Source organism: Danio rerio, chromosome 6, assembly GCF_052040795.2.
Source record: "Danio rerio strain M-AB ecotype USA chromosome 6, GRCz13ab, whole genome shotgun sequence".
Classification (NCBI taxonomy): domain Eukaryota; kingdom Metazoa; phylum Chordata; class Actinopteri; order Cypriniformes; family Danionidae; genus Danio; species Danio rerio.
This window is the reverse complement of record NC_141026.1, coordinates 43828504-43853612: the sequence shown is the minus strand read 5'-3', so window position 1 is coordinate 43853612 and position 25109 is coordinate 43828504. Positions and strand designations below refer to the sequence as shown.

Genomic DNA, 25109 nt, shown 5'->3' with positions numbered 1-25109 from the left:
TGTGTTTTAGGAGGGGACAGAGTTTGTAGGTGGAGACATAGATAACGGGCGTGACTAATTTTACTTAAAGATCTTGTTTTAGGTTCTTGAATAGATCCTCAGGTTTTACCTGCTCTTATCCGCTTGAAAGTATCACCCAAAGACAAAGTCACGGAATTCCGGTCCCGGAAAAGCAGTTGAGAATGAATGAATGAATAATTTTAATAATAATTGGAATAAAAATGTAAAACGAGATTCATGTCTGCAAAAGCTTCTATCCTTTACTATGATACCTACAAGTCCAGTGTGTTCATGTACATTTTAACCCATAAGCAGGAGAAACTAACATCTCAAAACTCGGCATCAGCCCAGACACCAAAACTAGACGTGTGGGCTCAAATAACGGGGCCAGTTTTGAAGTCAAACCACAAATGATCAGTGAGCGTGCACACTACTGATTATACAGCTTAAAAACCTCTATATTCCCTCGTTATCCCAATCATCTCTTTAAGATCAGATTTAATTCAACCCCAGGACCAAAGATCACTCACATCATTGTATAAAATCAAAGACTGTCTGAACGCTGTAGTGATTGCTGTATAATTCGGCCTCGGGCCCTAACAGATTAATGTGGCACATTTTCTATATGACACTGAATCATCAATTACTAGCTGGTTATGAGACACAAAGTGATAAGGGCAAGATTAAGTCATCAATACATACAGACGGGGACTATTACAGAGTCCATTAGCACCTGCATACACTTAGTTGGATTGTATTGCATTCGGCTCTCTCAAGACAAAAGAATCACCCTTACCAAAGACCAAACATCTAGATAATCATTTCAAACCCTCAAATAAAAAAACAAGCCATTAACAGATGAGATTGCTAAAAATACTCTCAGCTCCCAGGAAAGATGGGCTAAATTGCAATGAGTTTGATTGCTAGGCTGGAGTATCCTCTGGAGTGCTTTAAAAATGGCATTGGGAAAAAAAAGCGTGAGTAAAGTAAAGCCGAGGGCTCTCTGAGTGCTAAAGACTTGCGAAACAGGCAGCAGGGCTTTCTGAAGAGTTATGACTCAGACTAAAGAAGCTGACGAATCTTCAGAGTGAGCAGGTGTAGGTAAAACTCAACCATTTTCTAAGCACTACCGAGGTCTGTACAGCGTATAGATCTTAAGGTAAAGTCAACAGGACGCAGTTTGCAACCTATTAAACTTCTGTCATTTGATGTAATGTGTTTGAATTGGAGGGACTGAAAAGTATAAGAGAGTCTTGTGATGTCAGCTCAAAGGAAAATTCATTTTCCCCATAGATTAACACACTTTTTGTATTCTGAATTAAACGGATAGTTCACCCATCCCTGAAAATTTTATCAATAATTAATCATCATTCCAAACCCCTGAGACATTCTTTCGTCTTTAGAAAACAAATTAGAATATTTTTCAGTGAAAATTGAGAGATTCTTTATAGACGGCAATGGTTTCTGCTTGGTCAGAGAAGTTCAGAAAGTCCAAAAAGGTACTTAAAACACTGTCAAAACAGAACATGTGTCTTCAGTTTTTCAATCCAACTATTATCAAGGTATGAAAAAAACTTTTGTGCGCGCATAAAATTAAATAAAAGCCTTTATCTAACTTTATCTTGTAGCTTGATAATATTCTGATTGAACCACTAAAGACATATGATGATTTCTGATGATGTTTTTAGGGACCTTCCAGGAGCATTGCTGTCTATAGAGGGTAAGAGCTCTCGGATTTTATCAAAAATATCTTAATTTGTTTTCCAAATACAAATGAAGGTCTCAGACGTTTAAAATCAGTCAGGTCAGTAATTAATAACATAATTGTCCTTATTAGGTGAACTATACTTTTAAGCTGCAGTCACAAAGGAAAATGGGAGAAAAATCTACAGCAAATGTGTGATGATATTACGTCAAGATGGACAAAAATCTCTGAGGATTTTTTTTGTCACTTTCTTGAATCAGTCACAATGAAATAAAGTAATCCTGAAGGCCCAACCTTCTACTTGCAAGGTGTTTCTAATAAAGTTGCCAGCGAGGATATATTGCAACACTACTGACAATAAACCCTTTGTGTCCTTGAAATTTCTTTAATGTGACTGCAACTTTAGACAGGGGTCTTCTGATTGACACTGTAAATCCACCAAGCAGTTCTTTTATATGATTTGAGGTGGATTTAAGTCTGAAATCTGATTTAACTTGAAGAACAAAGTAGATTAAACAGTAGCGAGTAACAAGCTCTGAATATATCTCAAGATTCAATTCCTTGAACCACACACACACACACACACACACACACACACACACACACACACACACACACACACACACACACACACACACACACACACACAAAACTGCAAATCAAATGACTAGATCTTCAACTAAAGCATTCAGTGTAGCTGCCTGGTGCCATATCGGTAAACTTACCGTACCGTAACTTTTTCTCCCAGCAGACTGATAAAGATGTGCGCTACTTTTTAGATCAAAACAGTCAAATAGGAGCTAGCAGTTTTTTAGAAAGCCTCTTGTTATTTTAGTATGAAATATACATCACAGTCAGTGAACCGTCTGGGCGTGTGGCGCCCGAAGTTGAGGCTAATTAATTTTTTTCTGAGAGCTGGATTGCATGATAACGTATGAAAGTCCAAATGTAGGTTTGGGAGAAGCCTACATCATTACATGCCAATGTAACTAGCAGTCACAGCCCCATCCCAGTGGCAATTCTTCCATCATCCTTCCATCTGCCCATCTGTCTTTTTTTCATTCCTGTTATTATAAAATCCTATTATTATAAAATGCGGCAAGTGGAAACTGATAATTCTTACCTCCTCGTTCTCAATTTTGAGCGTGGCCAATCGGGACTGCAGCTGGTGGAAACGCATCAGCAGTTCAGTCTGCACGGGCTGCTGGGCACTAACCTGGCACACCTGAGAAGCATACAAAACAAAATGTGCAGCATTTTACTACAGGTCCTTTTCTTTTAGTCTAAACATTTAGATGCACAGTTGAAGTCAGAATTATTAGCCCAACTGAATTATTCACTTGTTTATTCACTGTTTATTTTTTCTCCCAATTTCTGTTTAACAGAGAGAAGACTTTTTTCAGCACATTTCTAAACATAATAGTTTTAATAAGTCATTTCTAATAACTGATTTCATTTTACCTTTGCAATGATGACAGTAAATAATATTTGACTAGATATTTCTATACAGCTTAAAGTGACATTTAAAGGCTTAGTTAGGTTTATTAGGTTAACTGGTTAACAGTGGTTTGTATCGAAAAAAAATATAGCTTAAAAGGGCTAATATTTTTTACATTAAAATGTTTTTTACAAAATTAAAAACTGCTTTTATTCTAGCCGAAATAAAACAAATAAGACTTTTTCCAGAAGAAAAAAATATTATCAGACATACTGTAAAAATTTCCTTGCTCTGTTAAACATTTATTTTAGAAATATTTAAAAAAGAAAATAAATCTAAGGGGGGCTAATAATTCTGACATCTACTGTATATTTTTTAGTCATATAATGATAGTCATATTGTATAAGGATGCAGTCAAACAGTACTAAAAAGTGATTTAGACATTTGAAAATTGTACTTTATTTTCTAAATTTAATCTCCACTGTATTTTCCATATAATATAGCATAAACTAGCATAAAATTATATATTTATATAATAATGATATACACATACAATTACCCATATTATGCTAGTTTATGCTAGATTTCCTTATCTTTATTATAGCATTTCTTTCAGGAGTTTGCATGTTCTCCTTGTGTTGGCATGGGTTTCCTCCTTCAGCTCCAGTTTCCAGTGCATGTGTGCGTGTGTGGATGTGATTTAATGGATGAATGAAGGAATGTTTCCCAGTATTGGGTTGTGGCTGGAAGGGCATCCGCTGCATAAAATATATGCCATATTAGTTAGTGGTTCATTCTGCTGTGGCAACCCCTGATAATTAAGGGACAAAGCTGAAGGAAAATGAATGAATGAATATCTCCACTGTATGTAAAGATAATATAAAATACACTAGCATCATAGGGTTAATGATAAATATAAATAAAGAGTCATAAATAATGGTTTTGGAAGTTGTTAGTAGTAGTTTATGCTATATCATCTGTAACATACAAATTCAGATGTCTAGGTCACTATTTTGGTACTGCTATCTGACATTATTCCAACAGAAGTATAAGAGCAGTTTTAGGGATGTCATATTACTAATTAAAGCAACCTGGTTTGAGTTTCTTGAATTGAGACATGTTGAAACTGTTTTGTTTCCAGTGTCATGTGTATAAAATATAATATATATTCTCTTGAAAATTCTTTACTGTCAAATGTAAACTCCTCTTAGGAAATCACCATTCAATATGAATTTTTCTAAATATATAATTTAAAGAGGAGGTATATTTAAAGTTTTTAATTGATTTTTTATGTGTTGTAAAGAAATCTGTATTTTTAAAACTTTGGAAACGAAAAAGGCAGAAGTCAATGATTTAGTTTAACTATTAAGCCTGACAAGTTTACTCTTCAAAAATATTATATATGTTTCTTAAAATAAATTGTTCCATGGGGAATTTTTTTGTTTGTTTCTTTTTGTTTTACCAAGACATTTAAAAATTATTTATTTAAGAGCAGCAATCACAATCCCGTGAAATCATGGTATTGTTATCCAAGGTCGTCAGAAACTTATACCGGCTTAAGCCTACATGAATCATGACCCCTTTCATACAGCAATACCGGTAAATATCCAAAAATTAAAAAAAAAAAGTGCTGTTTACACAGTTAAGAACGTTCTGCCAATTATTCAGGAAAGACGGTCACAGGTCCAGAAATGACCTCTAAACAGCTGCGCTTGTATTTGTAATCATAGAAAGGGTCTGGATTTTGTTGATGGTTGCTGGTACATAACGTGCACACGCATCAAGCAGCTGAAGCAGAGCTTGAAGGTAAACAAACAGCGGTTTATCATAAGGATTTTACCAATAATGTTTTCCACAGTTAACATTAAGAAGGAACATAGAAACATTATCTGTCTAACAACTAGTAGCTAAATGAGTCTGGGAAAATATTCAAAGGCTTTTATTTTCATAAACAGCACAGATGTGAATGCTTCTGAGTGCTCTGATTGGCGGAAGTAGACATCTCACTTCAGTGCGTTGTAAACGTGAGCACACTCTTTCCAGAAATTTTCATTTGCGTTCACACAGAGTAGCATTCCGGCAGATTACCGGTTATGTTACAACTTCTCTTTCCGGAAAATTGCCAAAACATATTTACCGGTATTTTCAAAAAGGGCCTGTTCAAACATGATCCCATTCCGGAAAATTGCCAGTAATTTTCCAGAAAGGTCTGTATGTGTAAAAGGGGCTCATGTCTAAGAATGATATTTTAAGAGTTACTATAACTTATATTAAATTACAATTGAGATGCATAAAAAGTGATAAGTGCAGCTTTGAGCCAAGAACTTTTAATTTTAAAGTCAAATCTTGGCACTGTTCTTTTGAGTAATTCTCAGACACTTGATAAATACGGGCCCTGGACCTTCACAAAACACAAATGCCTCTTTAATGTGGAAATTCTCAACTGATTTATCATGGCAGCTACCGATTGCTCATCAGTTCAGAGCAAATTTTTAAAAATAAATATTTTGTGTTCAAGAGAATGAAGTCAGTTACTCAAGCAAGAATGTGAGGGCAAGTTAATAAATGACAGAACTTCATTTTTGGGAGAACATTTAATAAGATGTTAATGCAAAGGCTTGATACCTCATCTCCCATGTGCGGCAGAAACTCAAAGCGCATGGGTGGACAGAAGACCTGATTGTACATGTCCATGATCTTGTGCTTGTCACTGCGAGGGTCCAGGTTATCCACAGCATTCTCAATGATGTCCAAACCTTCATGGCGAGAGGTCTCCAGATTATACTCAGCTGATAGATACGTCCTTAATGTGCGTGCCAAGCTAGCATGATAGCCGAGGTCACAACACTGTGGAAAGAATAGAAAAAAAAACAAGGAATGAGAGAAAATGTCTCATAGCAACCCTGTCATGACATTAAGATGAACACCAGTTCAGCCCTTCTTCCTGCAAAAACAGAATAAATGAAACTTTATTTGGCGAACGGTTTCCATGGTGATGGCTATTTATAGCAGTCATGAGATTTCACATTTCACTCCGGCAGGGCGAACAGTAAGACAGGTAGAATCTCCTCTGTGTCTGTGGATAGCGGTGCCATTATAATGACATGATCTAAATGAGGGAATTTCATCCTGCGGAGAATCGAGATCGTCAGTATCTATAATTAGAAGAACAAGCGCGGTGGGATATCTTCGCTAATTAGTTTAAACCTGCAACAAATGTGCAACTAACCTCTTTTAACAACGTGGAGCAAGTTTAAATTTGCTTGGGGGAAACTTTAAACCTCTGTGAGTCATTGCAACGAGGCAGTTATCGCTCTACTGGACTGTAAATCTATATATTATGCTCAAAAGGGTTTGAGTGCAAACACTAGAGAGTCGTAGCCTGTGGCAAACTCTATTTAGCATTACAAAGCTGCAGAACAGGAGGTGTACATTTGTTAAAAGGTAGTAATATCACCAAGCTTAGATCTGTTAACACATTACTAGGGGCGCTAATATTAGCATTAGCTAATGAACAGTAATTACAAGTAAATACAGATTATTTAAAAAAAGATGTCCTGTGTTTTCCAGTGCCAAACTTTATTTAGCATTACAAAGCTGCAGAACAGGAGGTGTACATTTGTTAAAAGGTACTGTAGTAATATCACCAAGCTTAGGTCGGTTTACACATTAGAAGGGGTGTTAATATTAGCATTAGCTAATGAACTGTAATTACATGTAAATTCAGACAATTAAAAAAATATATTTCTAGTGTTTTCCAGTCACAAACTTTAGTTATTAGCATTACAAAGCTCCAGAACAGTTAAAAGGTAGTAATATCACCAAGCTTAGATGTTTACACATTACTTTGGTTGCTAATTTTAGCATTAGCTAATGAACTGTAATTACAATTAAGTCCAGACTATTTAAAAAATGATTTCCTGTGTTTTCCAGTGGCAAACTTAATTTAGCATTACAAAGCTGCAGAACAGGAGGTGTACATTTATTAAAAGGTTGTGAAAACACCAAGTTTAGATCTGTTTACAAATTAGTAAGGGTGCTAATGTTACAATAAACTAATTACAAGTACTGTAAATCCAGATTATTTAAAAAAAGATATCTTCTTTGTATTCCAGTCACAAAATCTATTTAACATTAAAAACGCAGGCAGAACATGCAAACTCCACACAGAAACGGCAATTGACCCACCCGAGGCTCGAACCAGTGACCTTCTTCTTGCTGTGAGGCGACAGCACTACCTACTGCGCCACTGCTTGGCCCTAGGCTTGGATCTGTTTAAGTAGGGCTGCTAAACTTAGCATTAACTAATATACTATTTTTAAATAACTTTTTAAAATGTAATTTACAAGTAAATTTAGACTATTTAAAAAGACAATCTCCTGTTTTTGGTAAAATTGAAACCACTATTTGTCCTGAGACAAAAAAATAAATAAATAAAAAACACTCTGCTAAACTTATACTGTATAGTGTATTGGGGTTAGCAAGGTTGCTAGGGCAATCTTTCGGTTCAGTCACTCTGAAAACTATTAGACATGACAGAACTGGCCTACTTCTGACCCTATGCACTTAAAAAATAAAGGTTTGTCTAATCCAAAGCTATATTTAGTGGGATAATGTTCAAGATTTTGTTTCCTTGCTTTGCAAATTTAAGAAATTTTGGCTCTTCAAAACAAATACGTTTTTGGACCCCACTGACTAATTATTCATTCAAAAACAGATCTTAAAATTAAATTCACTAATAGATCAAAACTGTGTTAGGCAGAAAAACAAAATAAACCAAAAGTAAAAGGATTTCACGGCTTACTTTAGATTGAACTATAGCCTTTAACAGAAATGCCCTCATTTCTTTAAAACAGCACCAGTAGTATGAGTTACAGTACAGTGCTTCAGATTTTTTTTAAATCTACATTTTAAGCACAAGGTCACTTGGCAAAGTAAAAGGTAACCTGGCATCCTAATTCACCACGACAGACCTCAAGCACCACATGAATTTCTATATACCCAATGGTGGGTGTGGGAGGTTTTGTGAGTTTTGGTTTGGTGGTTTTTACCAATTAGTGGTTTTAAAAGTAAACCTGCACTCTGTCAACGGAGAGCCCTTTATGCATAGAGCATCTAACTGTTAAAGGCATAGTTCACCCAAAAAGAAAAAAAAAAAAGTTTTGTTCTTCTCTTCTACATAACGGTAGATATTATAGAGCAGGGATTCCAAAACTTTTTTATTCCGGGAACCACCTAGGCAAGTAGTTCAATCTAAAGAACCACCATAATATTTTTTTATGGAAAAATGGGTAAAAAAATGTATCCATTCAAAGCAGTCAAAAATATATGGTGTGCGGCTTTTTGGATTTTGCGATTTGATATGCACAAAATGAGGCTCGAAGTGCTTTTTGTGGGCTGTAACTGATAATTTTTTTGTTGAAAAAGATACTCTTCTTTTTTTCAGAAGAGAATATGATCAACCTTTGATCAAGCCCCTGGATTATGATCAAGCCCCATCACATCGCAGTAAATTCTACTGCTAGTGTAGTCATAAGAAACTAAATAGCTTTTTGATCGACTACTACAAGCTGGGAAAACGTCAGATAAATATGCCAATGCAATTAACGTTATTGCTGAATAGATCTTATATTTACACATTTGCTTGAGGAAGGAATGATGTGGGTAGTTACATTACTATTACTATTTTCCATAAAATCTATGCCCTTCCATAACATCAGCTGACGTTAAAACTAACAGATAGCAATGTAGCTATTTTTTGATTAGCAATCTGTCAATGTTGATTGTAAAAATTATGGGACAACAAATAGCTTCAAATGATAGAATACATAGCAAACATTAGAAAATATTGACAAAAAAATAAAAGGTTTAGCCTATTAAAATCAATGGCCTATCCAGAAATGAAATAAATCTATAAAATCTATTTCACTTTTAATTGTATTTGCATATTGATTAAAGTTACCATGGTTATTTAGTGAAGAAGAGCAGCAAATGAATCTCTCATTGTGTTTTGTTTGATAACAGAGGTGTTAATGTAAGAATGCACAGATCTATAATGAAGCATTCGACTACTTTAATAACTGTTTGTGCTCATTTAAGAGAAAATTAGTAGTGTTTAAAATGAAACGCGCAGGACGGAGCAAAAAAAAAAAACGAGAAAAAAAAAAGCTCTTTTTCGATGGTCCCTTACTGAGAACTCTGCGTGAGCTCTACCGGCTAAACGCAGATTGCGAGAGCTCAAACGGAGCAGTGCTCGTAATGTCGAGCGGAAAAAAAAAGAAAAAGACAGCTGTGAAACATAACCAGCTTTGTCTTTTTGTAGGAAATAGATAGATATTTTTAGGGTAAGAGGTTTTTAAGTTTTTGCCGTCAATCGTACTGGTTTTGATTCACCGCAATATAAATATAGCTGCAGCTATGTGACGTTGCGCGACCCACCTTTGTTTACTGTGCGTCCCACTAGTGCACAGGTGTCAAACTCGGTTCCAAAAGGGCCACAGCTCTGCACAGTTTAGTTCCAACCCTAATTAAACACACCTGATCAAAGTAATTGAGTCCTTCAGGCTTGTTTGAAACCTACAGGTAAGTGTGTTGGAGCAGGGTTGGAACTAAACTGTTCAGGGCTTCAGCCCTCCAGGAATTAAGTTTGACACCCCTGCACTAGTGGGTCGCGACCCAGAGTTTGAAAACCCCTGTTATAAAGAATGCTGAAAACTGATAACCATTGACCTCCATTGTGTTTTATTAGCACTATGGATGACTACAGGTTTACAACAAAAAAATGAAAAAAAATCTTTTGTCATGTTCAACAGAAAATAGACATTCATAAAGGTTTAAAACCACCTGAGGATGAGTAAATGATGACAGACTCTTAATGTTTGGGGTGAACTATCCCTTTAACTCTCTTAGGGATTAACCCTTAGCGGTCAGAGGCGGTTTTGGGCTCTAAGAAATTATTAGCATGCCACAACATTTGTGCTTTTTTCAGTTTGTTATAAATATGTTAAATATTAAATACAAATATATAGATATATATCAAGATATCCAGCAGGTAGCTCTCTGCAACTCTCACAAGGTCACCCACTGAAGCTAATCAGGGCTGCGCCTGATCAGTACCTGGATGGGAGACCATGTGGGAAAGCTAGGTTGCTGCCAGAAGTGGTGTTAGTGAGAATATATTTGTACATGTGAGTTTTCAGCTTTTTTATTTTTATTAAATTTGCAACAATTTCAAAAACTCTTTTTTCACATTGTCATTATGGGGTATTGTGTGTAGAATTTTGAGGAAATAAATGCATTAATCCATTATGCAATAAGGCTGTAACATAAAAAAAATATTGAAAAGTGAATACTTTCTGGATGCACTGTATATTTATTAAAGGCTGTTCTGATGACAGTGTATTTAGCAATTATATGCAAGCAAAATGTATATATGATTTGAGAATATGTGTGGTCAGTAAAAATGAATAATTTGATCTTTTCTGTCTGTATGTGTAAAAATTATTCAAACAGCATACACGTCCACAACAAAACAGTCAATTCATAGAATAGACTGCAGTAGTTTGAATGCATCTCAACTGAAAAGTGATATATAATAGATAGCTATCAGGAAGTACAAGTGTAAATGTGTGTGTACCAATGGACAGCAATGTGACACTCTTTGCATCTCTCAGCAAAAATCACAGAGGTTTGTTTAATCTACAGTATCCATACTAATGCTAACATGACAGAGACAGCGGAGACACAGAAGCAGGAGAAATGTTTCAATATACTTCACATAACAAATCTGCTCTCAGCACATATTTGATAAGATGATACCCCTGCGACTGACAGCCTGTTGTCACATATGCAACAATATGTTGCGAATTAAATGTAGTAAAAAGGGTTTATGCGCAATTAGGCTGCTAATTCTATTTTCCTGTTATAGATCTGACACACACACACACAAAAATCATTTTGCTTTGGCATAATAATAGTCTTAATCTTCCTTTGTGATGCAGCAAAACAGATTAGAAGGTTACAGTAACGGTGATTAATAATTCAATAAAAACACAAACACCAGAGGGAGAGAGGAATGAAATCAGTACGCAAATCCAATCCACTAAAAATGGCATTCTAACAAATGCAAGGCAAACACTTATAGAAAAGAAATGAGGCAAACCATATTAACACGGAGACACTTCACCCGCAACGCAAAGAAAAACAGATGGAGCCGAGCCCTCGCGAACTCAACTGCAGAAATCCCAGCTGATACATGCAAACAAATGCACGGCTCATTGTGCATATACTCACATCAATCATATCCGAGACGTCGTGGATGTAATATTTCGCTACCACTGCGTTGGTGGCTGCCAGGTTCAATAAGTAGTCATTGCGGGCTTTCGTGCATTTCAGTTTGTTCTCGGAGTACTTGGCTTGCCTCTGGAAGAAGAAAACAAAGAGAAGAAATTGGTTTTGATTACAAGTCGCTGCTTTTATTAATAGTTATAAACAAAATGTGTTTAGAAAGCAACACAGTAATGTAATTTATGAAATAATATTAATAATACACTTTAAATTCAATTGAAATACAGTTTATTGACTCCTAAAATGAACCACAATACTAAATTTAATCATTTTTCACATATTTCAGTGCAAGTTACAGTAAAAGCAGTGCAGACATTGATATTGTGTATAAAAGAAAATCCAAGTCTATTTCACAAAGCCCAAAATGGAAATTTGACCAAATCAGTGCAATTTAAATAACTTTAAGATCGTTTAAAACATGAAACAATACAATAAAGTTCAATTCTTTTATATTTGTAAATGCATTAAGTATAATGAACTAACAATAGGGCTGTGAGATTAATCAAAATCAAATCGCAATCGCAATTTGAATTAGTTAATCGCAAGAGGCTGCGATATGAAATATCTATGAGCAACTCCAGCGTTATGGATGTGACATTTACAGTGAAATCTCAAAACATAAATTCACAGAGAAAGTACATTTAAAATTTATATTGAAACATCTGTTTATACTTTTCAAAAGAACTAACCACAGAATTGTGCGATCAGAGAAATATCAATCTGTAAACATGTTTTATATTTTAAATAAGGAAAATTAATATGCATTATGGATGGGACCAAAAAAGTAAGTGAGTTTACAGTCTCTTACTTTGCAGAAATTCTGTGAATTTAACTGCAAAACCCAAAAGAAATGATGCTAATCAAAAGAAGAGTCGGCTCACTATAGAACAAACATGATTGATTTTATTTTATTTTATTTCATCACCTGGAATTATAAGGTTGTATCTGCATTCTGAATGATTTTGAGATATTGAGCTTCAAAGATTTTGCATTCCATAGCAAACAGTATGTGTGTAACATTTGCTGTTTTTAATAAAAATCTTAAAATGTAAACAACTTATAAAAAAACATCCCATAATGTAAATATGTTGTCATTTAATAAGAATATGTCAATAACTCAATTTTGACAAAGATGTCAGATAGAACCTATATTCTAAGGTGACGATTTGACATTTTTGCATGTATGAGGAAAAAGCTTTGTTATGAATATGACGTCTCTCCTTCATGGATGTGACTGATGTGACGGCTGTGAAATTGGAACTTGTTTGACTTTGGTGACTTAATTTTTTTCATGGCAAGGTTGACATGGAATTGCTCATATGTGTTATTAAATTTCCACCACCCCAAGCAAATGCCCGACAGTCTTACTAGCCAATTGAGTGAGCACATTTTCTTTCTGCCCAATCAGAATTACAGTCAAACTACACCCACACACACACACACAAAAAAAAAAAATTAAATAAAAGAGCACAGGAAAGCGCTGAAAAGTTGGATTATGGCATCTACTGCTTCAGACGCATTAACAGACAAATTAATATCAAAGGAAAACTGCATTTTTAGCCTGGGAATATTTTGGTTTCAAAGTCACAGACACCAAACAAAAACAGGTCATTTTTAAGAGCAAACTACAAAACTAAGTTGCAAATAAAATCACAATTGCAATCTCAACTTAAAAAAAATAATAAAATCACAATTTGATATTTTCCCCAAATCGCACAGCCCTAACTAACAATGAATACAATTTTTTTCTAATGTTGTAATAAGACATAGCTAGGCCCACACGAAATCTGCGCGCACAGAACTCCGCAGATTCCCGCAGATTTTAGTCAATCATTGATTATGCTTATTTACTTGAGTAAATGTGTGTAAATTTATATTTATTCAGGTTTAAATTAATGTCAGCATAATTATTGACTAATATGAAAAATTTATATATTTTATTTACAATATAGATTGTAAAGAAATATTTTCTGTCTTTTAGTAGATATATTAAATGAGAGTCTTGCTTTATTTACAAAATAAAGTGGATCTAATTGAATTTGCATTGTAAACATTAAATAAAAGTTAAAAAGGTATTACTTTTTATTTTTTAAAAATTAAGTTTTTAGTTATAATACTGATACAAAATCATACTGCATAAATCCGCAGATTTGTATTAAAATTTTCCGCAGAAATAACAAAAAAAATGTCTGCAGATTGTGTCTGGCCCTACACAAAGGTATGTTTTCACAGCTAGGATTGCACGAAATTTGAAAGAATCTGACATGGTAATATTTAGTTTTCCCCGCTATATACATATACATACAATATTACAAGATGATTTGAATAGCGCTGTTTGGAAAATGTATTCATTTTGATCTATTTGGGATTAAAGATGAAAGGATGAAAAACAATGATAGACTTTCACTCCATTATGGTAAAAAACTGCAGTGACTCTACAAATATTATGACTGTGACTTCTGGTCAGCTATGTTTTCAACTCAACATGCACAATTTGAGATTTTGATTTTGTTTATATATATATATATATATATATATATATATATATATATATATATATATATATATATATATATATATATATATATATATGACTTATTTATATTTAAAGGAAGACTTACAAGTATTTGTTTCAATCTCTGAATTTAATTTATTTTCCAAAGAAATAATTAAATAAAAGCTTACATTTTGAATGATTCTCTAATTAAAAAAAACAGCTTTAATTTATTAGTTTATTCATTTTCTGCTTAGTCCCTTTATTAATCAGAAGTCGCCACAGCGGAACGAACCGCAGTTTTAATTGTATGGGAAAAAAAAAAATTAATTCTGTTTTTAATTTTAATAATGATGACAAAGATAAAATGCTGGTATTTTGAGCTAAATTAAAAAAAAAAAAAAAAAACTAAAAACTTTTCCTTGAATATAGCCATCTCACAGTAAAGGCTTTTGTTTGTTCTTCTTTTTATATATACATAAATTTGTGTTATCTTTGTTACTGTGTTATTTTAATAATTCAAAACAAATAGTTTCCATTATTAATTGATTGATATTAAAATTTCTATTTTAAGAAAACTTTAGCAAATTAAATGAAAAATTAAAACAAATGATTAAGTAATTTCATGTTGTCTCCTTTACTACTGTTTTTGTGATATTCTGAGGGAATGAATAATCATCTGGGCCACATGAGATTTTTGGATGCACTAAAACAAGACCTACAGAGCGAGTCTCATCTGTTTGTGAGCTCCAGCTGGATCCTGCTGAATTTTTCATCAAAAAGCTTGAGCACTCAAAGCAGACAGATGCTCAAGTCCCATTAATAACAGCTGACTGCGACATGATTGTATTGACAAAACAAAATCCTTAAATGAAGAACAAACACCAGTGATTAGAACATGTAGGGGAAAAAACGCTGATCAAATGAGTTGATTAAACCATCACTTTTATGCATTAAGTACATTATAAAAGAAAGGAATATATGAGCAGAGCGTTATTTAAAGATGCCATAAAAACAAAAGTAAAGATTTTTAGTTTTTCCTCTATCGTGAAGTTCAACCACTTGAAATGGTCCTGAAATGAGAATGAAATGTAGGGTGGTGGATGATTTCGTCCTTTGGGAACTGATTGGAAGTGGCATTGCTCACAAAATGAATGAAGATTAATGAATAGATAAAGGCAGAATGAGACACACCCTGATTCCATGTGATCAGTAGTGAAGAAAAGTCGCTTCGAGGAAGGGGGGAAGGTTATGGTATTTGATTAAATATTATAAGAGCGAATAAATATTATTATTATTTCACAAAATGAAGTGCACATCGTTTATAGAAAGCACTACTATGTGAAACTTTACAAACTAATTTCGAGAGAAGCATGTGATATGATTGATCGCAGCTGGTCTCTTATCCGTAATTAGCAATAATCAAATCAGACTGATCCAAGCCTACCGACCCCCCCCCATTCCCCAACCCAAACCAATCTCCTCTTTTTACTCCTTTACCAGGGGGAGCTCTCGAGACCTACCCGATCTCGAACCCCCTTATATGCTAATTAACCAGGTGGGAGCCCTGGGCTCAATTATCTCCGAGCTCAGGGTTCTTTCCTAGAACAGCATGCCAAACCTTCTAATAGTGTCAAGCAGTATCTAAGTGTGAACTCTGAAAATACACATTTCAAAATAAGAAGAGAACATTTTATGATTTTATGCAGACATTAAAGAGCTGTGAATTCTTATTGTCAAGGCAACACAGATCAAAATGTCTCACCAATGAGTTTTAATCATATCAGCACTGAATAACAATGATTAGCCGGGTTTGTATTATAGTAATCTTGGTCTAACTTTATAATATTTTGTCATTAGTTGATAATAGTTAACGTATTTACTTACATGAACTAATAATGAACAATACTTGTACAGCATTTACTAATAATCAAAGATCAACATTAACTAATGCATTATTAAAATCAAAAATCATGTTTGTTAAGCATTGTTTATGCAATGTAAGTTAACATGGACTTACATTAACAAAACTGAATAAATACTGTAATAAATGTATTGTTTATCGTTTGTTGGTGTTCGTTATAATTAACATCAAGGGGGACCTATGATATTAAATACATCTTTAGTAAGAAATAATGTGTTCACTGTCAAATTGGGGTGATATAAACACAATAAGTCTCTTTTTAAAACTCCCTGATGTTAAAAATAGGATCCTAATCCTACCGCAACATGATGTAAGAGTGCTGTTTCCCCGCCCATCGAATTGACTGACAGCTGCATATTAACATTTCTCTTTAGTAACATGCAAAATTATTGCAAAGCAACTGAGATTAAAAGATCTTTTCAGCTCTCTGTGATCATTAATCATAATCAAATGTGATCAACAATGAGTTTTACAAGTTTGAAACGTTTCAGCAATTTTACTGTCTTTACTTTATCACCACAGCTGCAGGTCAGTACAATTATGAAAGAAGAAGCTTTGATCCCAGTTTTTTGACGTTAAATCAGGTTTATTTTGTACATTAACATAATGGATATCCAACCAGCAGTGGATATTAATGTGCGTCCTGTCACATTTGCATGCAAAAACAGTGCAAAATTAAATGTGTGTGTGTGTGTGTGTGTGTGTGTGTGTGTGTGCGCGTGTGTGTGTGTGTGTGTGTGTGTGTGTGTGTGTGTGCATGCATGAACTTTGTATGCATATTGGGTGTGACTCATTGAAAGGCTTGAATTAACTCCACCTCAAACATATATCAAATAATCATTGGGAAAGTTCTTACTGTAGTATTTCTCACAAACATTACGCGAGATCTGCTTCCTTCATGTCTGTCACTGTGCTGTTTATCTTACGCAGCTGAAGCGGAGATTGAGGCACACTCTGAACGGTGGGCAAGGAGAACTAGAATTAAAGGCACAGGCCACAAAAACAGCTACAAGATGCTCAAAGCTGAGAATTACAAACTTCTGAAAGGGAAAATAAATAGTCTGGTGGATGTTTTGAGCTGAAACTTTACAGACAAAATATGGAGACAAAAAAGGCTTATCTTCAATCTTGAAAAAGGGGTAAAACAGGTGCCCTTTAACCTTCCTGTTGTGTTCAGGTCATTAACAACTTAAATTACTCATAAATATTGTGTTTTACATCTGATTGCATTAAGAACTTATGACATCCTCCACACCATGCATTTGAACATATAAAAGTGATGATCACCTCTTTCATTGAATTTTGAGTTTTTTAATCAAGCTTGTTACACCTGTGGTGTTCCCGGTCAAACGTGAATGCCATAGGAAATGAATGGGTATACAGGCTATATTCATTCATCTGACAGAAAACATCCCCACACACACTACCCCAACTCACTCACTCACCCACACTGAGCAATGTCTTTTGCAGGTAGACATCTCTTTTATGCACTTATGTGCTGATCCTCCAACCTGATCACAAGGAAACATAACTATTTTACGTTTTGTCAATTTAGTAGCTAATTGCACGATTGTTAAAAAATCTGTACACTTTTTAGTGAGGCGTGGCACCCAACCCCACCCCTAAACCCAATCGTCATTGGGGATAAGCAAACTGTACAAAACTGGATGAATGAGATGGTACAAATTCATATGGATTAGCTACTAAACCAATGAGTTATGAATTGCCATAAAAGTGTTGAATCCTCCAACGTGAATCAGCTTCCTGATAAAACAGTGTATCATATCTTCACACAGACTAGACAGGTGTCTGTTATGTGAATCCATCTATGTTTGTCTTTCTTTTTTCTATTGTATGCTTTTTGTTTATTTATTTATTTCTATCTCTCTAGAAAAAAGCACAGAGAAGGAGTCTTATTCCCTTTCTTTCTTTCTTTCTTTCTTTCTTCGCTCAGCCAATCTCTGAGTCTAGCAGGAGCACTTTTAGCTTAGCAACAACTATTTTATTATATTAGACTGTTATTATCTTGCTCAAAAATGACCAAAGTATAACTAACTAGTGCTAGTTCTGTGTCCATGCTCACCATATATATACCCTAAGTCACATTTCCTATTTTATTACACCTAAAGGACTGATAATTCGATCACTTAGAACACAGGAAAGGATAGCATTTTGTTTGTGCTTGGCTGGTAGATAAATCATTCAGATGGATTAAAATTTCTATTTCTTTGGTCAAATTTTATTTTTTTTTTGTAATATATTTTCAGCAAATATTTTTATTTTCATTGCAGTTGTTTTATGTCTAATTCTGTAAATTCATGTTAAACACTACTTTGAGACATTGTTCAGAGCTAAAGAATGTTCAATACAAATTTGGTGGAGAAAAATTATTTTTGTGCTAATATAAGAGCAGTTAAAACCGACCGGTCAATTTTGACCGGGAACACTAAAGTAAGCGGCGGGATGTGAACACAACAGGAGGGTTAACTAATACCACCTTATAGTTAAGTGTTACTCTTGTAAGTTACAAAAATGATCTGTAATAATTATAGCGTCTGAATAAATTTCATAAAATCAACTGCTTTTGTCGGGCATCACAGTGACGCAGTGGGTAGCACAATTGCCTCACAGCAAGAAGGTCACTGGTTTGAGCCCCTGCTGGTCAGTTGGCATCTCTGGGTGCTCTGGTTTCCCCATGCAAGACATGCAGTATAGGTGAATTGAATAAGCTAAATTGACCGTAGTGTATGAGTGTATGCAAGAGTGTGTGGGTGCTTCCCAGTGTTGGGTTGCGGAAAGAAGGGCATTTGCTGCGTAAAAAACATAAGCTGGATAAGTTGGCGGTTCATTCCGCTGTGGTGACCCCTGATTATTAAAGGAACTAAGCCGAAAAGAAAATTAATAAATGAATTTTTATGAATTAAAAAATATTTTTTAGATTAAAAAAATCAACTTATTTTGTTGTTTTTATTATTTGCATTGTGATATTCACATTTATAGCTCTAAAATAAAAACAATTGTATTTTACTGTAATCATTTCTCTAAATTGCATGCTCATCTTTAGTAAACATTTTGTAAAATTCACTTTTTTTTTCTTTTTATTCAAATGATACACACGTAGACAATATATTACTGCAAACCTCTTTTTTTACACCTGAAATTTTAACAGTGAAACTTTTTTTCCACATGCTCAGCCTCCACAATAGTAAGTGATAGTTGAGCAAAGCCCACTGAGGCTTGATCAGGTGAGCTGAGATGACTGTGCTGGAGTCTGCTAGTCTGCAGAATCAGGTCAGACTGCAGGGAAACACACACAGCATCCATGGCTACACCGGTTATAAATAGTGTGAAGCTCAGTGGCTTTCATGCCAATATCTCTACACACTGCAAAGAGCGAGAGAAAGAGAGAGAGAGAGAGAGAGAGAGAGAGAGAGAGAGAGAGAGAGAGAGAGAGAGAGAGAGAGAGAGAGAGAGAGAAACACAGAAACACAGAGAGCAAATGTGCAGGCTAGCAAACCAAATACAATTCATTCGCATGACAAATCACAAATCGCACTCATGTATATTTATGTATATATGTTTTAGATATATTTTCTGTATGGAGTCGCACGAAGTTTGCATTTGTTTTGAGTTGACAGCACTAGCACTATGAATTAGCATGAACTGGATGATTTAGAGCTGGAGTCGCTGACCTGAAATGTTGAATCTGGTTTGTATGAGTAGTCAGCCATTCAGTCTCCAGGCTGTCTACAGTCTCACTGACCTCATTGTCCATTCTTAGATAAAGCCGAGCCTACATTCATTTCTATAAACCCATCCGTCACGTCCATTCAAAGCTTAGCGCCTGCACTGCCTTTAAAGGGGTCCTTGAGTATGATTGAATTTTTTATTTCACTTTAGTGTGTAATGTTGCCGTTTGAGCATAAGCAAAAAGATATGGTGCTCAAAGTTCAATGCAAAGGGAGATCTTTTCAATTCAAAATTCAATTCAATTCACTTTTTAAGACCCACAACAAATGGCTGTTTTTGTGACATCATGAAGCCTAAAAATGTACATTAATCCTGCCTCCTGTGTGATGTTTCCTTCAATGTGCACTAGGTGGTTAACCAATCAGAACACACTGGACCTACTGACCAATTAGAGCAGGGGTCACCAATCTCCGTATATATCAACAATACACCTATAATGGCATTAAAAAATAATAGGTAACACTTTACAATAAGGTTCATTAGTTAATGCGTTTACTAACATGAACTAATCATGAACAACACATGTACAGCATTTATTAATCATAATTGAACATTTACTAATGCATTATTAACATCCAAGTCCATGCTTGTTTACATTAGTTAATGGACCATGAGTTAACATGAACTAACAATGAACAACTCTATTTTCATTAACTAACATTAACTAACATAAACAAATACAGTAGTAGATGTATTGTTCATTGTTTGTTCATGTTAGTAAATGCATTAATAAACATTAACTAATGAACCTTATTGTAAAGTGTGACCAAATAATACAAATATTAATATTATTCTACACTTCACTAAGAGACCTATGTTTAGACCTAACTTAAAGTAAAGCTATCAAAAAAACTTCTATCACAAGTTTTGAAACCCGGCACAATTTGCTCTCTCAAATGCATGTTATAAGCAACACAAACCTACAGAATTGAGTCTGTGTGCAGCAGCATTTACTATAAATCAAAACTCATGGATCGCAATCAGAAAATTTCTAGTTTCATCATCGCAAAGATGCATTGCCATTGTGCCCAAGAGCACTTAACCAAGAACAAGGACACTTAACCCAAGGTCCCTCCAGGAGCATTTTCTTTCTAATAAGAGAGAAAAATCGCTTTGGATAAAAAGACTATTTAGAGCATCAGTTATGATGATTCAATCCAAGAAAGGGCTTTCACTTCCTACCACAGTGGCTTTTTGAGTAAGTCAAGGAGCAACAAACTGCCAGCTCTGTCCTCCTTTGTGCACATATAAAATATAGCACTTGAAATAATGTAATCTTTCTCTTAAAGGGTCACGGGGCCGCTTGAGAGTGTTGAGAGATGGAATAAATTGTGGTTATAGGCTGCAATAGTCCTGGATGCAGTGGAAGGATGAGGGCAATTGGGAAAAAAAATACCTGACAGTTGTCACCATACTTTCCCAGCTGATTGATTAGATTAAAAATTGCTCATTTAATTTGTATTTTTAGTAGTAGTGGGCCGTTATGGGTGTTAACATGCTGGGTTAACGCGAGACTCTAATTGCGCAATAAAATAAATATCGCCGTTGATCTATTCTCAAAAGTTGGGTTGGGAACTTGGTCTATTCTACGCAGGCTATGATGACTATTAAGCGGATATATACCTGAGCGGTGAGCCGTCTGACAAAAAAGTGCTCTTCTGAATCAAACTAGCAGGATACCCTTCTGGATCTTTCACTTACTTTGAAGACACTACTGACTACACTTACATGGACATATGTAATCTCCTTATTTGCCTTAATAGACAATAATGTAAATAAGGTGTTTATGTGATGTGCTTTCATGTAAGAGATTTCTGTAATTTTGGGTGACTTTGACTGCAGTTCGGCAGTTTCACTTTCACTCATAAACATTTCATTCATGCCCCCTGTGACAAACTGGGGTATTAGACATAAATAAGGAGTAAAGACTGGTGAGAGTGCTCTGGAATTTAATAACGCACGCAAAATAAAAAGAAAAGAATAGTAGAACAGTTTCTCAAGCAGTTTGTGATTCATTTTGGAAACCAGAGATGACCCACCGGTCTAATGCACCACCTGGCTTGAGAAACCCGTTCTCAAAGACCTATATTTAGTCATTATTTGGGTAGCACACATATTCTGAATGCCTTTGGCAGAATTCAAATGAGCCATTTTAATCTAAATCAATCTAGTTTAATTCCAAGATTAAAGTGAGATTAATCTAGATAAAAAAATTATCTATGCCCACCCATAATTTTTAGATCTCTAAAATGTGATTTAAATTTACAAATAATGCATTTCTTTGTTAAATATATGTTAATTTAAATTAATTTATAGACCATTTCATTGTGGAGATGCTATTGGCCCATGAACATTTCCTACTTGTTATCAAACTACTTCATAACTGTAACAACAGGCAATACAAGCATAACAATGTTAAAACAGCTATCATGCCATTGTTTATCGATGTGTTTTTTTTTTTTTTTTGGATTCGTAGAAGCTATAGAAATGAAAAATGTAAAACAGGAAACACATCGGGACCATTGTTTTTGTTTACATCCCTCAAAATGGTCTGTTGGACAAAAAAGAACTGGATGAATCCAGGTTCAAGATTCTTGTTTCATTTTCTTAAAAATAATAGATTCAAAGATTTTATCCAAAGAGATTTGGAAATCTTGTTTTATCAGTCCAAAATTCAGACAATAAGAACATAAGAATAATATATATATATTTTTAAATGTTTAACAGAATATAATTTTGTAGAAAATCAGATTAATTATATATGTACAAATCCCTCTTAAAAACATACAGAATACAGATATGAAGTTAATTGGAGATTTTTGACTTTTATTATTATTATTATTTATTTTTATTTTTTTTTTAGTTTTCTATACACTAGACTGAAAAAAAACCTTTGAAAAGCCATAAAGCCCAAAATCTCAAATTTGACAGGTCCATGAAAAAACAACAACTGTATTTTGGCCTGCAATATCTAGCCTTAATAAAAACAAGCTGGCATTATGAGTCTCTCCGCTGAGCATTATGAGCTCAGCAGTGTAATCTCACCTTCTCCTTCATTTTCTCGATCTTCCGAACCGAGCTGCGGCGCTGAGGTCTGTCCTCATGGCGCAGGAGGTTGACATTCAGGTCTCCAGATTTGCTAAATTGCTTCTCTTCTTGTTTCTCAGCATCCTTCAGTTTGCTCTCGGCGCTGATGCTCTCTGTGTGGTACATGTGATACGTCTTCATCACCTGTGGGGGCGACAGAAAAGAAAAATGGGTAAACTGTGAAAGTGGCAAGTGAGATTTTGAATGACGATTTTCACCTTATAGCCACACCCATGCTAAAACCTGATTGGTCAATAAATCCTGACTCACACCATTTTTTATTGTTTGATAAACAGATAAGTGATTTAATTACAGCTATATTTTTATCATTTGCGATCTATAGCAAGGTTGAAGCATCTCTTGAGAAAGTTGGATATTCAAGCACTTGTTACTTCTAGACTGGATTACTGTAAATCTCTTTATTCTGAGATTTCTCAATCTTCATTATTACAATTGCAAGCTGCTCAGAATGCTGCAGAAAGTTTTATCATTCCTCCAATGGCTTTCTGTTGAAGGGCCATGAAACAAGTCTCTTATAAGTACAAAAAAAAATACTTTCAAACTCGCCTTAATGGCAATGCTTTAAACATTAAATGTTCACGTCTGCTTAACAGACACATAATACATGAAACATTAAACACATACAACCATTAATACCTCTCCTCCTGTAAAACAGAACAAACGACAACACTGGCTGTACCCACATATACACAAATGTTATGCTCGGACGTTCAGCGCGCGAACCACCATGGCGTGGCTTCTGATGTAATAAGCGCGTGCCATCCCTTCCCTCAGCTTGGCCGGTCTTGTGCTGAAGTCCGAACCCCACAGCATTGTTGGGAAAAACATGCAACAAACCCAGTGGATTATGGAAACAAACACATACAACCCTTCATAAACAGTTAAATAGCCTACTGCGTGCCATGCATGGACGTGGTCTCACTCAGTCATTGGGTCAGTCATTGATGCTCAACACACACAACTCTGTTAAAATAAAATACTCCAGGGTTTCGTGAACCCCTAAACTAGGAGTAGACTTCATAGTCCATGTTATTACAATTAATGTATTATCTGGTTGTGAACCAAGTTACATTTCTTGTTATTTTAAAATTAAGAGTGATCTGTTTTTTTTCTGTGGTTGGTTCCAAACTCTGGAATGGTCTCCCCTATCATTTGAAATCTGCTCGTTCTCTGGGCCTTTTAAATTTAGACTTAAAACCTATTTTTATTCTTTAGCTTTTACATGTGTGTTGATACAGTATAGTTGTAGTTTCATTGCCTAAATTTGTTTGTACTTTTGTACAGCACTTTTTACTAATTGCCATGACTGATCATTAATTTGACCCTTTCATGTGTACCTGTACATTTTAAATTCTTCAGCTGAGCCCGGTGCAAAAATGGGACCATTATTTAGAATGCATCCCTTTATATATATCCATGGCAACGCATCTGGTTTATCATGTGAGACACCTCAGCTTCATGCACAGATTAGAGCTGCTGGAATTACAACACATGAATTCATCAAGTACTCCCAAAACACATGAAAGTAAGTGACATGTTCATTCATTCATTCATTTATTCATTTTCTTCCACTTATCCAGGGCCGGGTCACGGGGGCAGTAGTCTCAGGAGAGAACCCCAGACTTCCCTCTCCCCAGACATTTCCTCCAGCTCCTCCGGGGGATCAAGAGGCGTTCCCAGGACAGCAGAGAGACATAGTCCCTCCAGCGTGTCTTGGGTCTTCCCCGAGGTCTCCTAGGACATGCCTGGAACACCTCCCTAGGTAGGCACCCAGGAGGCATCCGGAACAGATGTCTGAGCCACCTCAGCTGGATCTTCTTGACGTGGAAGAGTAGCAGCTCTACTCCGAGCTTCTCCTGGGTGATAGACTACCTCAGGTGGAACACTTCTGTTGGTAGGCATCCAGGAGGCATCCGAAACAGATGTCTGAGCCACCTCAGCTGGATCCTCTTGATGTGGAGGAGCAGTGGCTCAACTCCGAGCTTCTCCCAGGTGATAGACTACCTCGGGTGGAACACCTACCTAGATAGGCATCCAGGAGGCATCCGAAACAGATGTTTGAGCCACCTCGGCTGGCTTCTCTTGATGTGGACGAGCAGCGGCTCTACTCCGAGCTCCTCTCGGCCACTTGTTTTCCTTTCAGTCATGACTCAAAGCTCATGACCATAGTTGAGGGTAGGAACGTAGATTGACCGGTAAATCGAGAGCTTTACCCTTTCGGCTCAGCTCCTTCTTTACCAGACCGGTACATCGACCGCAGTTCTGTGGCTGCTGGACTGATCCGCCTGTCAATCTCACCCTTACCCCACTTGTGAACAACACCCCAAGATACTGGGGTGGCAGC

The 25109-nt window shown here is 35.5% G+C and overlaps 1 protein-coding gene across 3 annotated transcripts in view; it reads right to left on the bottom strand.

Moving 5' to 3' along the window:
• Window positions 1-25109, bottom strand: part of srgap3 (SLIT-ROBO Rho GTPase activating protein 3) — a 200428-nt gene that overhangs the window by 61228 nt on the left and 114091 nt on the right. For all 3 annotated transcript variants that reach the window (XR_015494021.1, XM_087257811.1, XM_087257812.1), the window contains exons 5-8: window positions 22703-22888; window positions 11436-11564; window positions 5769-5990; window positions 2829-2930 (exon numbers count right to left, since the gene is read on the bottom strand). Coding sequence is in view for 2 of the 3 variants with exons in the window: in XM_087257811.1 (XP_087113937.1) it covers window positions 2829-2930; window positions 5769-5990; window positions 11436-11564; window positions 22703-22888 (639 nt within the window). In the remaining variant the exon portion in view is untranslated. The remainder of the gene's footprint in view (window positions 1-2828; window positions 2931-5768; window positions 5991-11435; window positions 11565-22702; window positions 22889-25109) is intronic.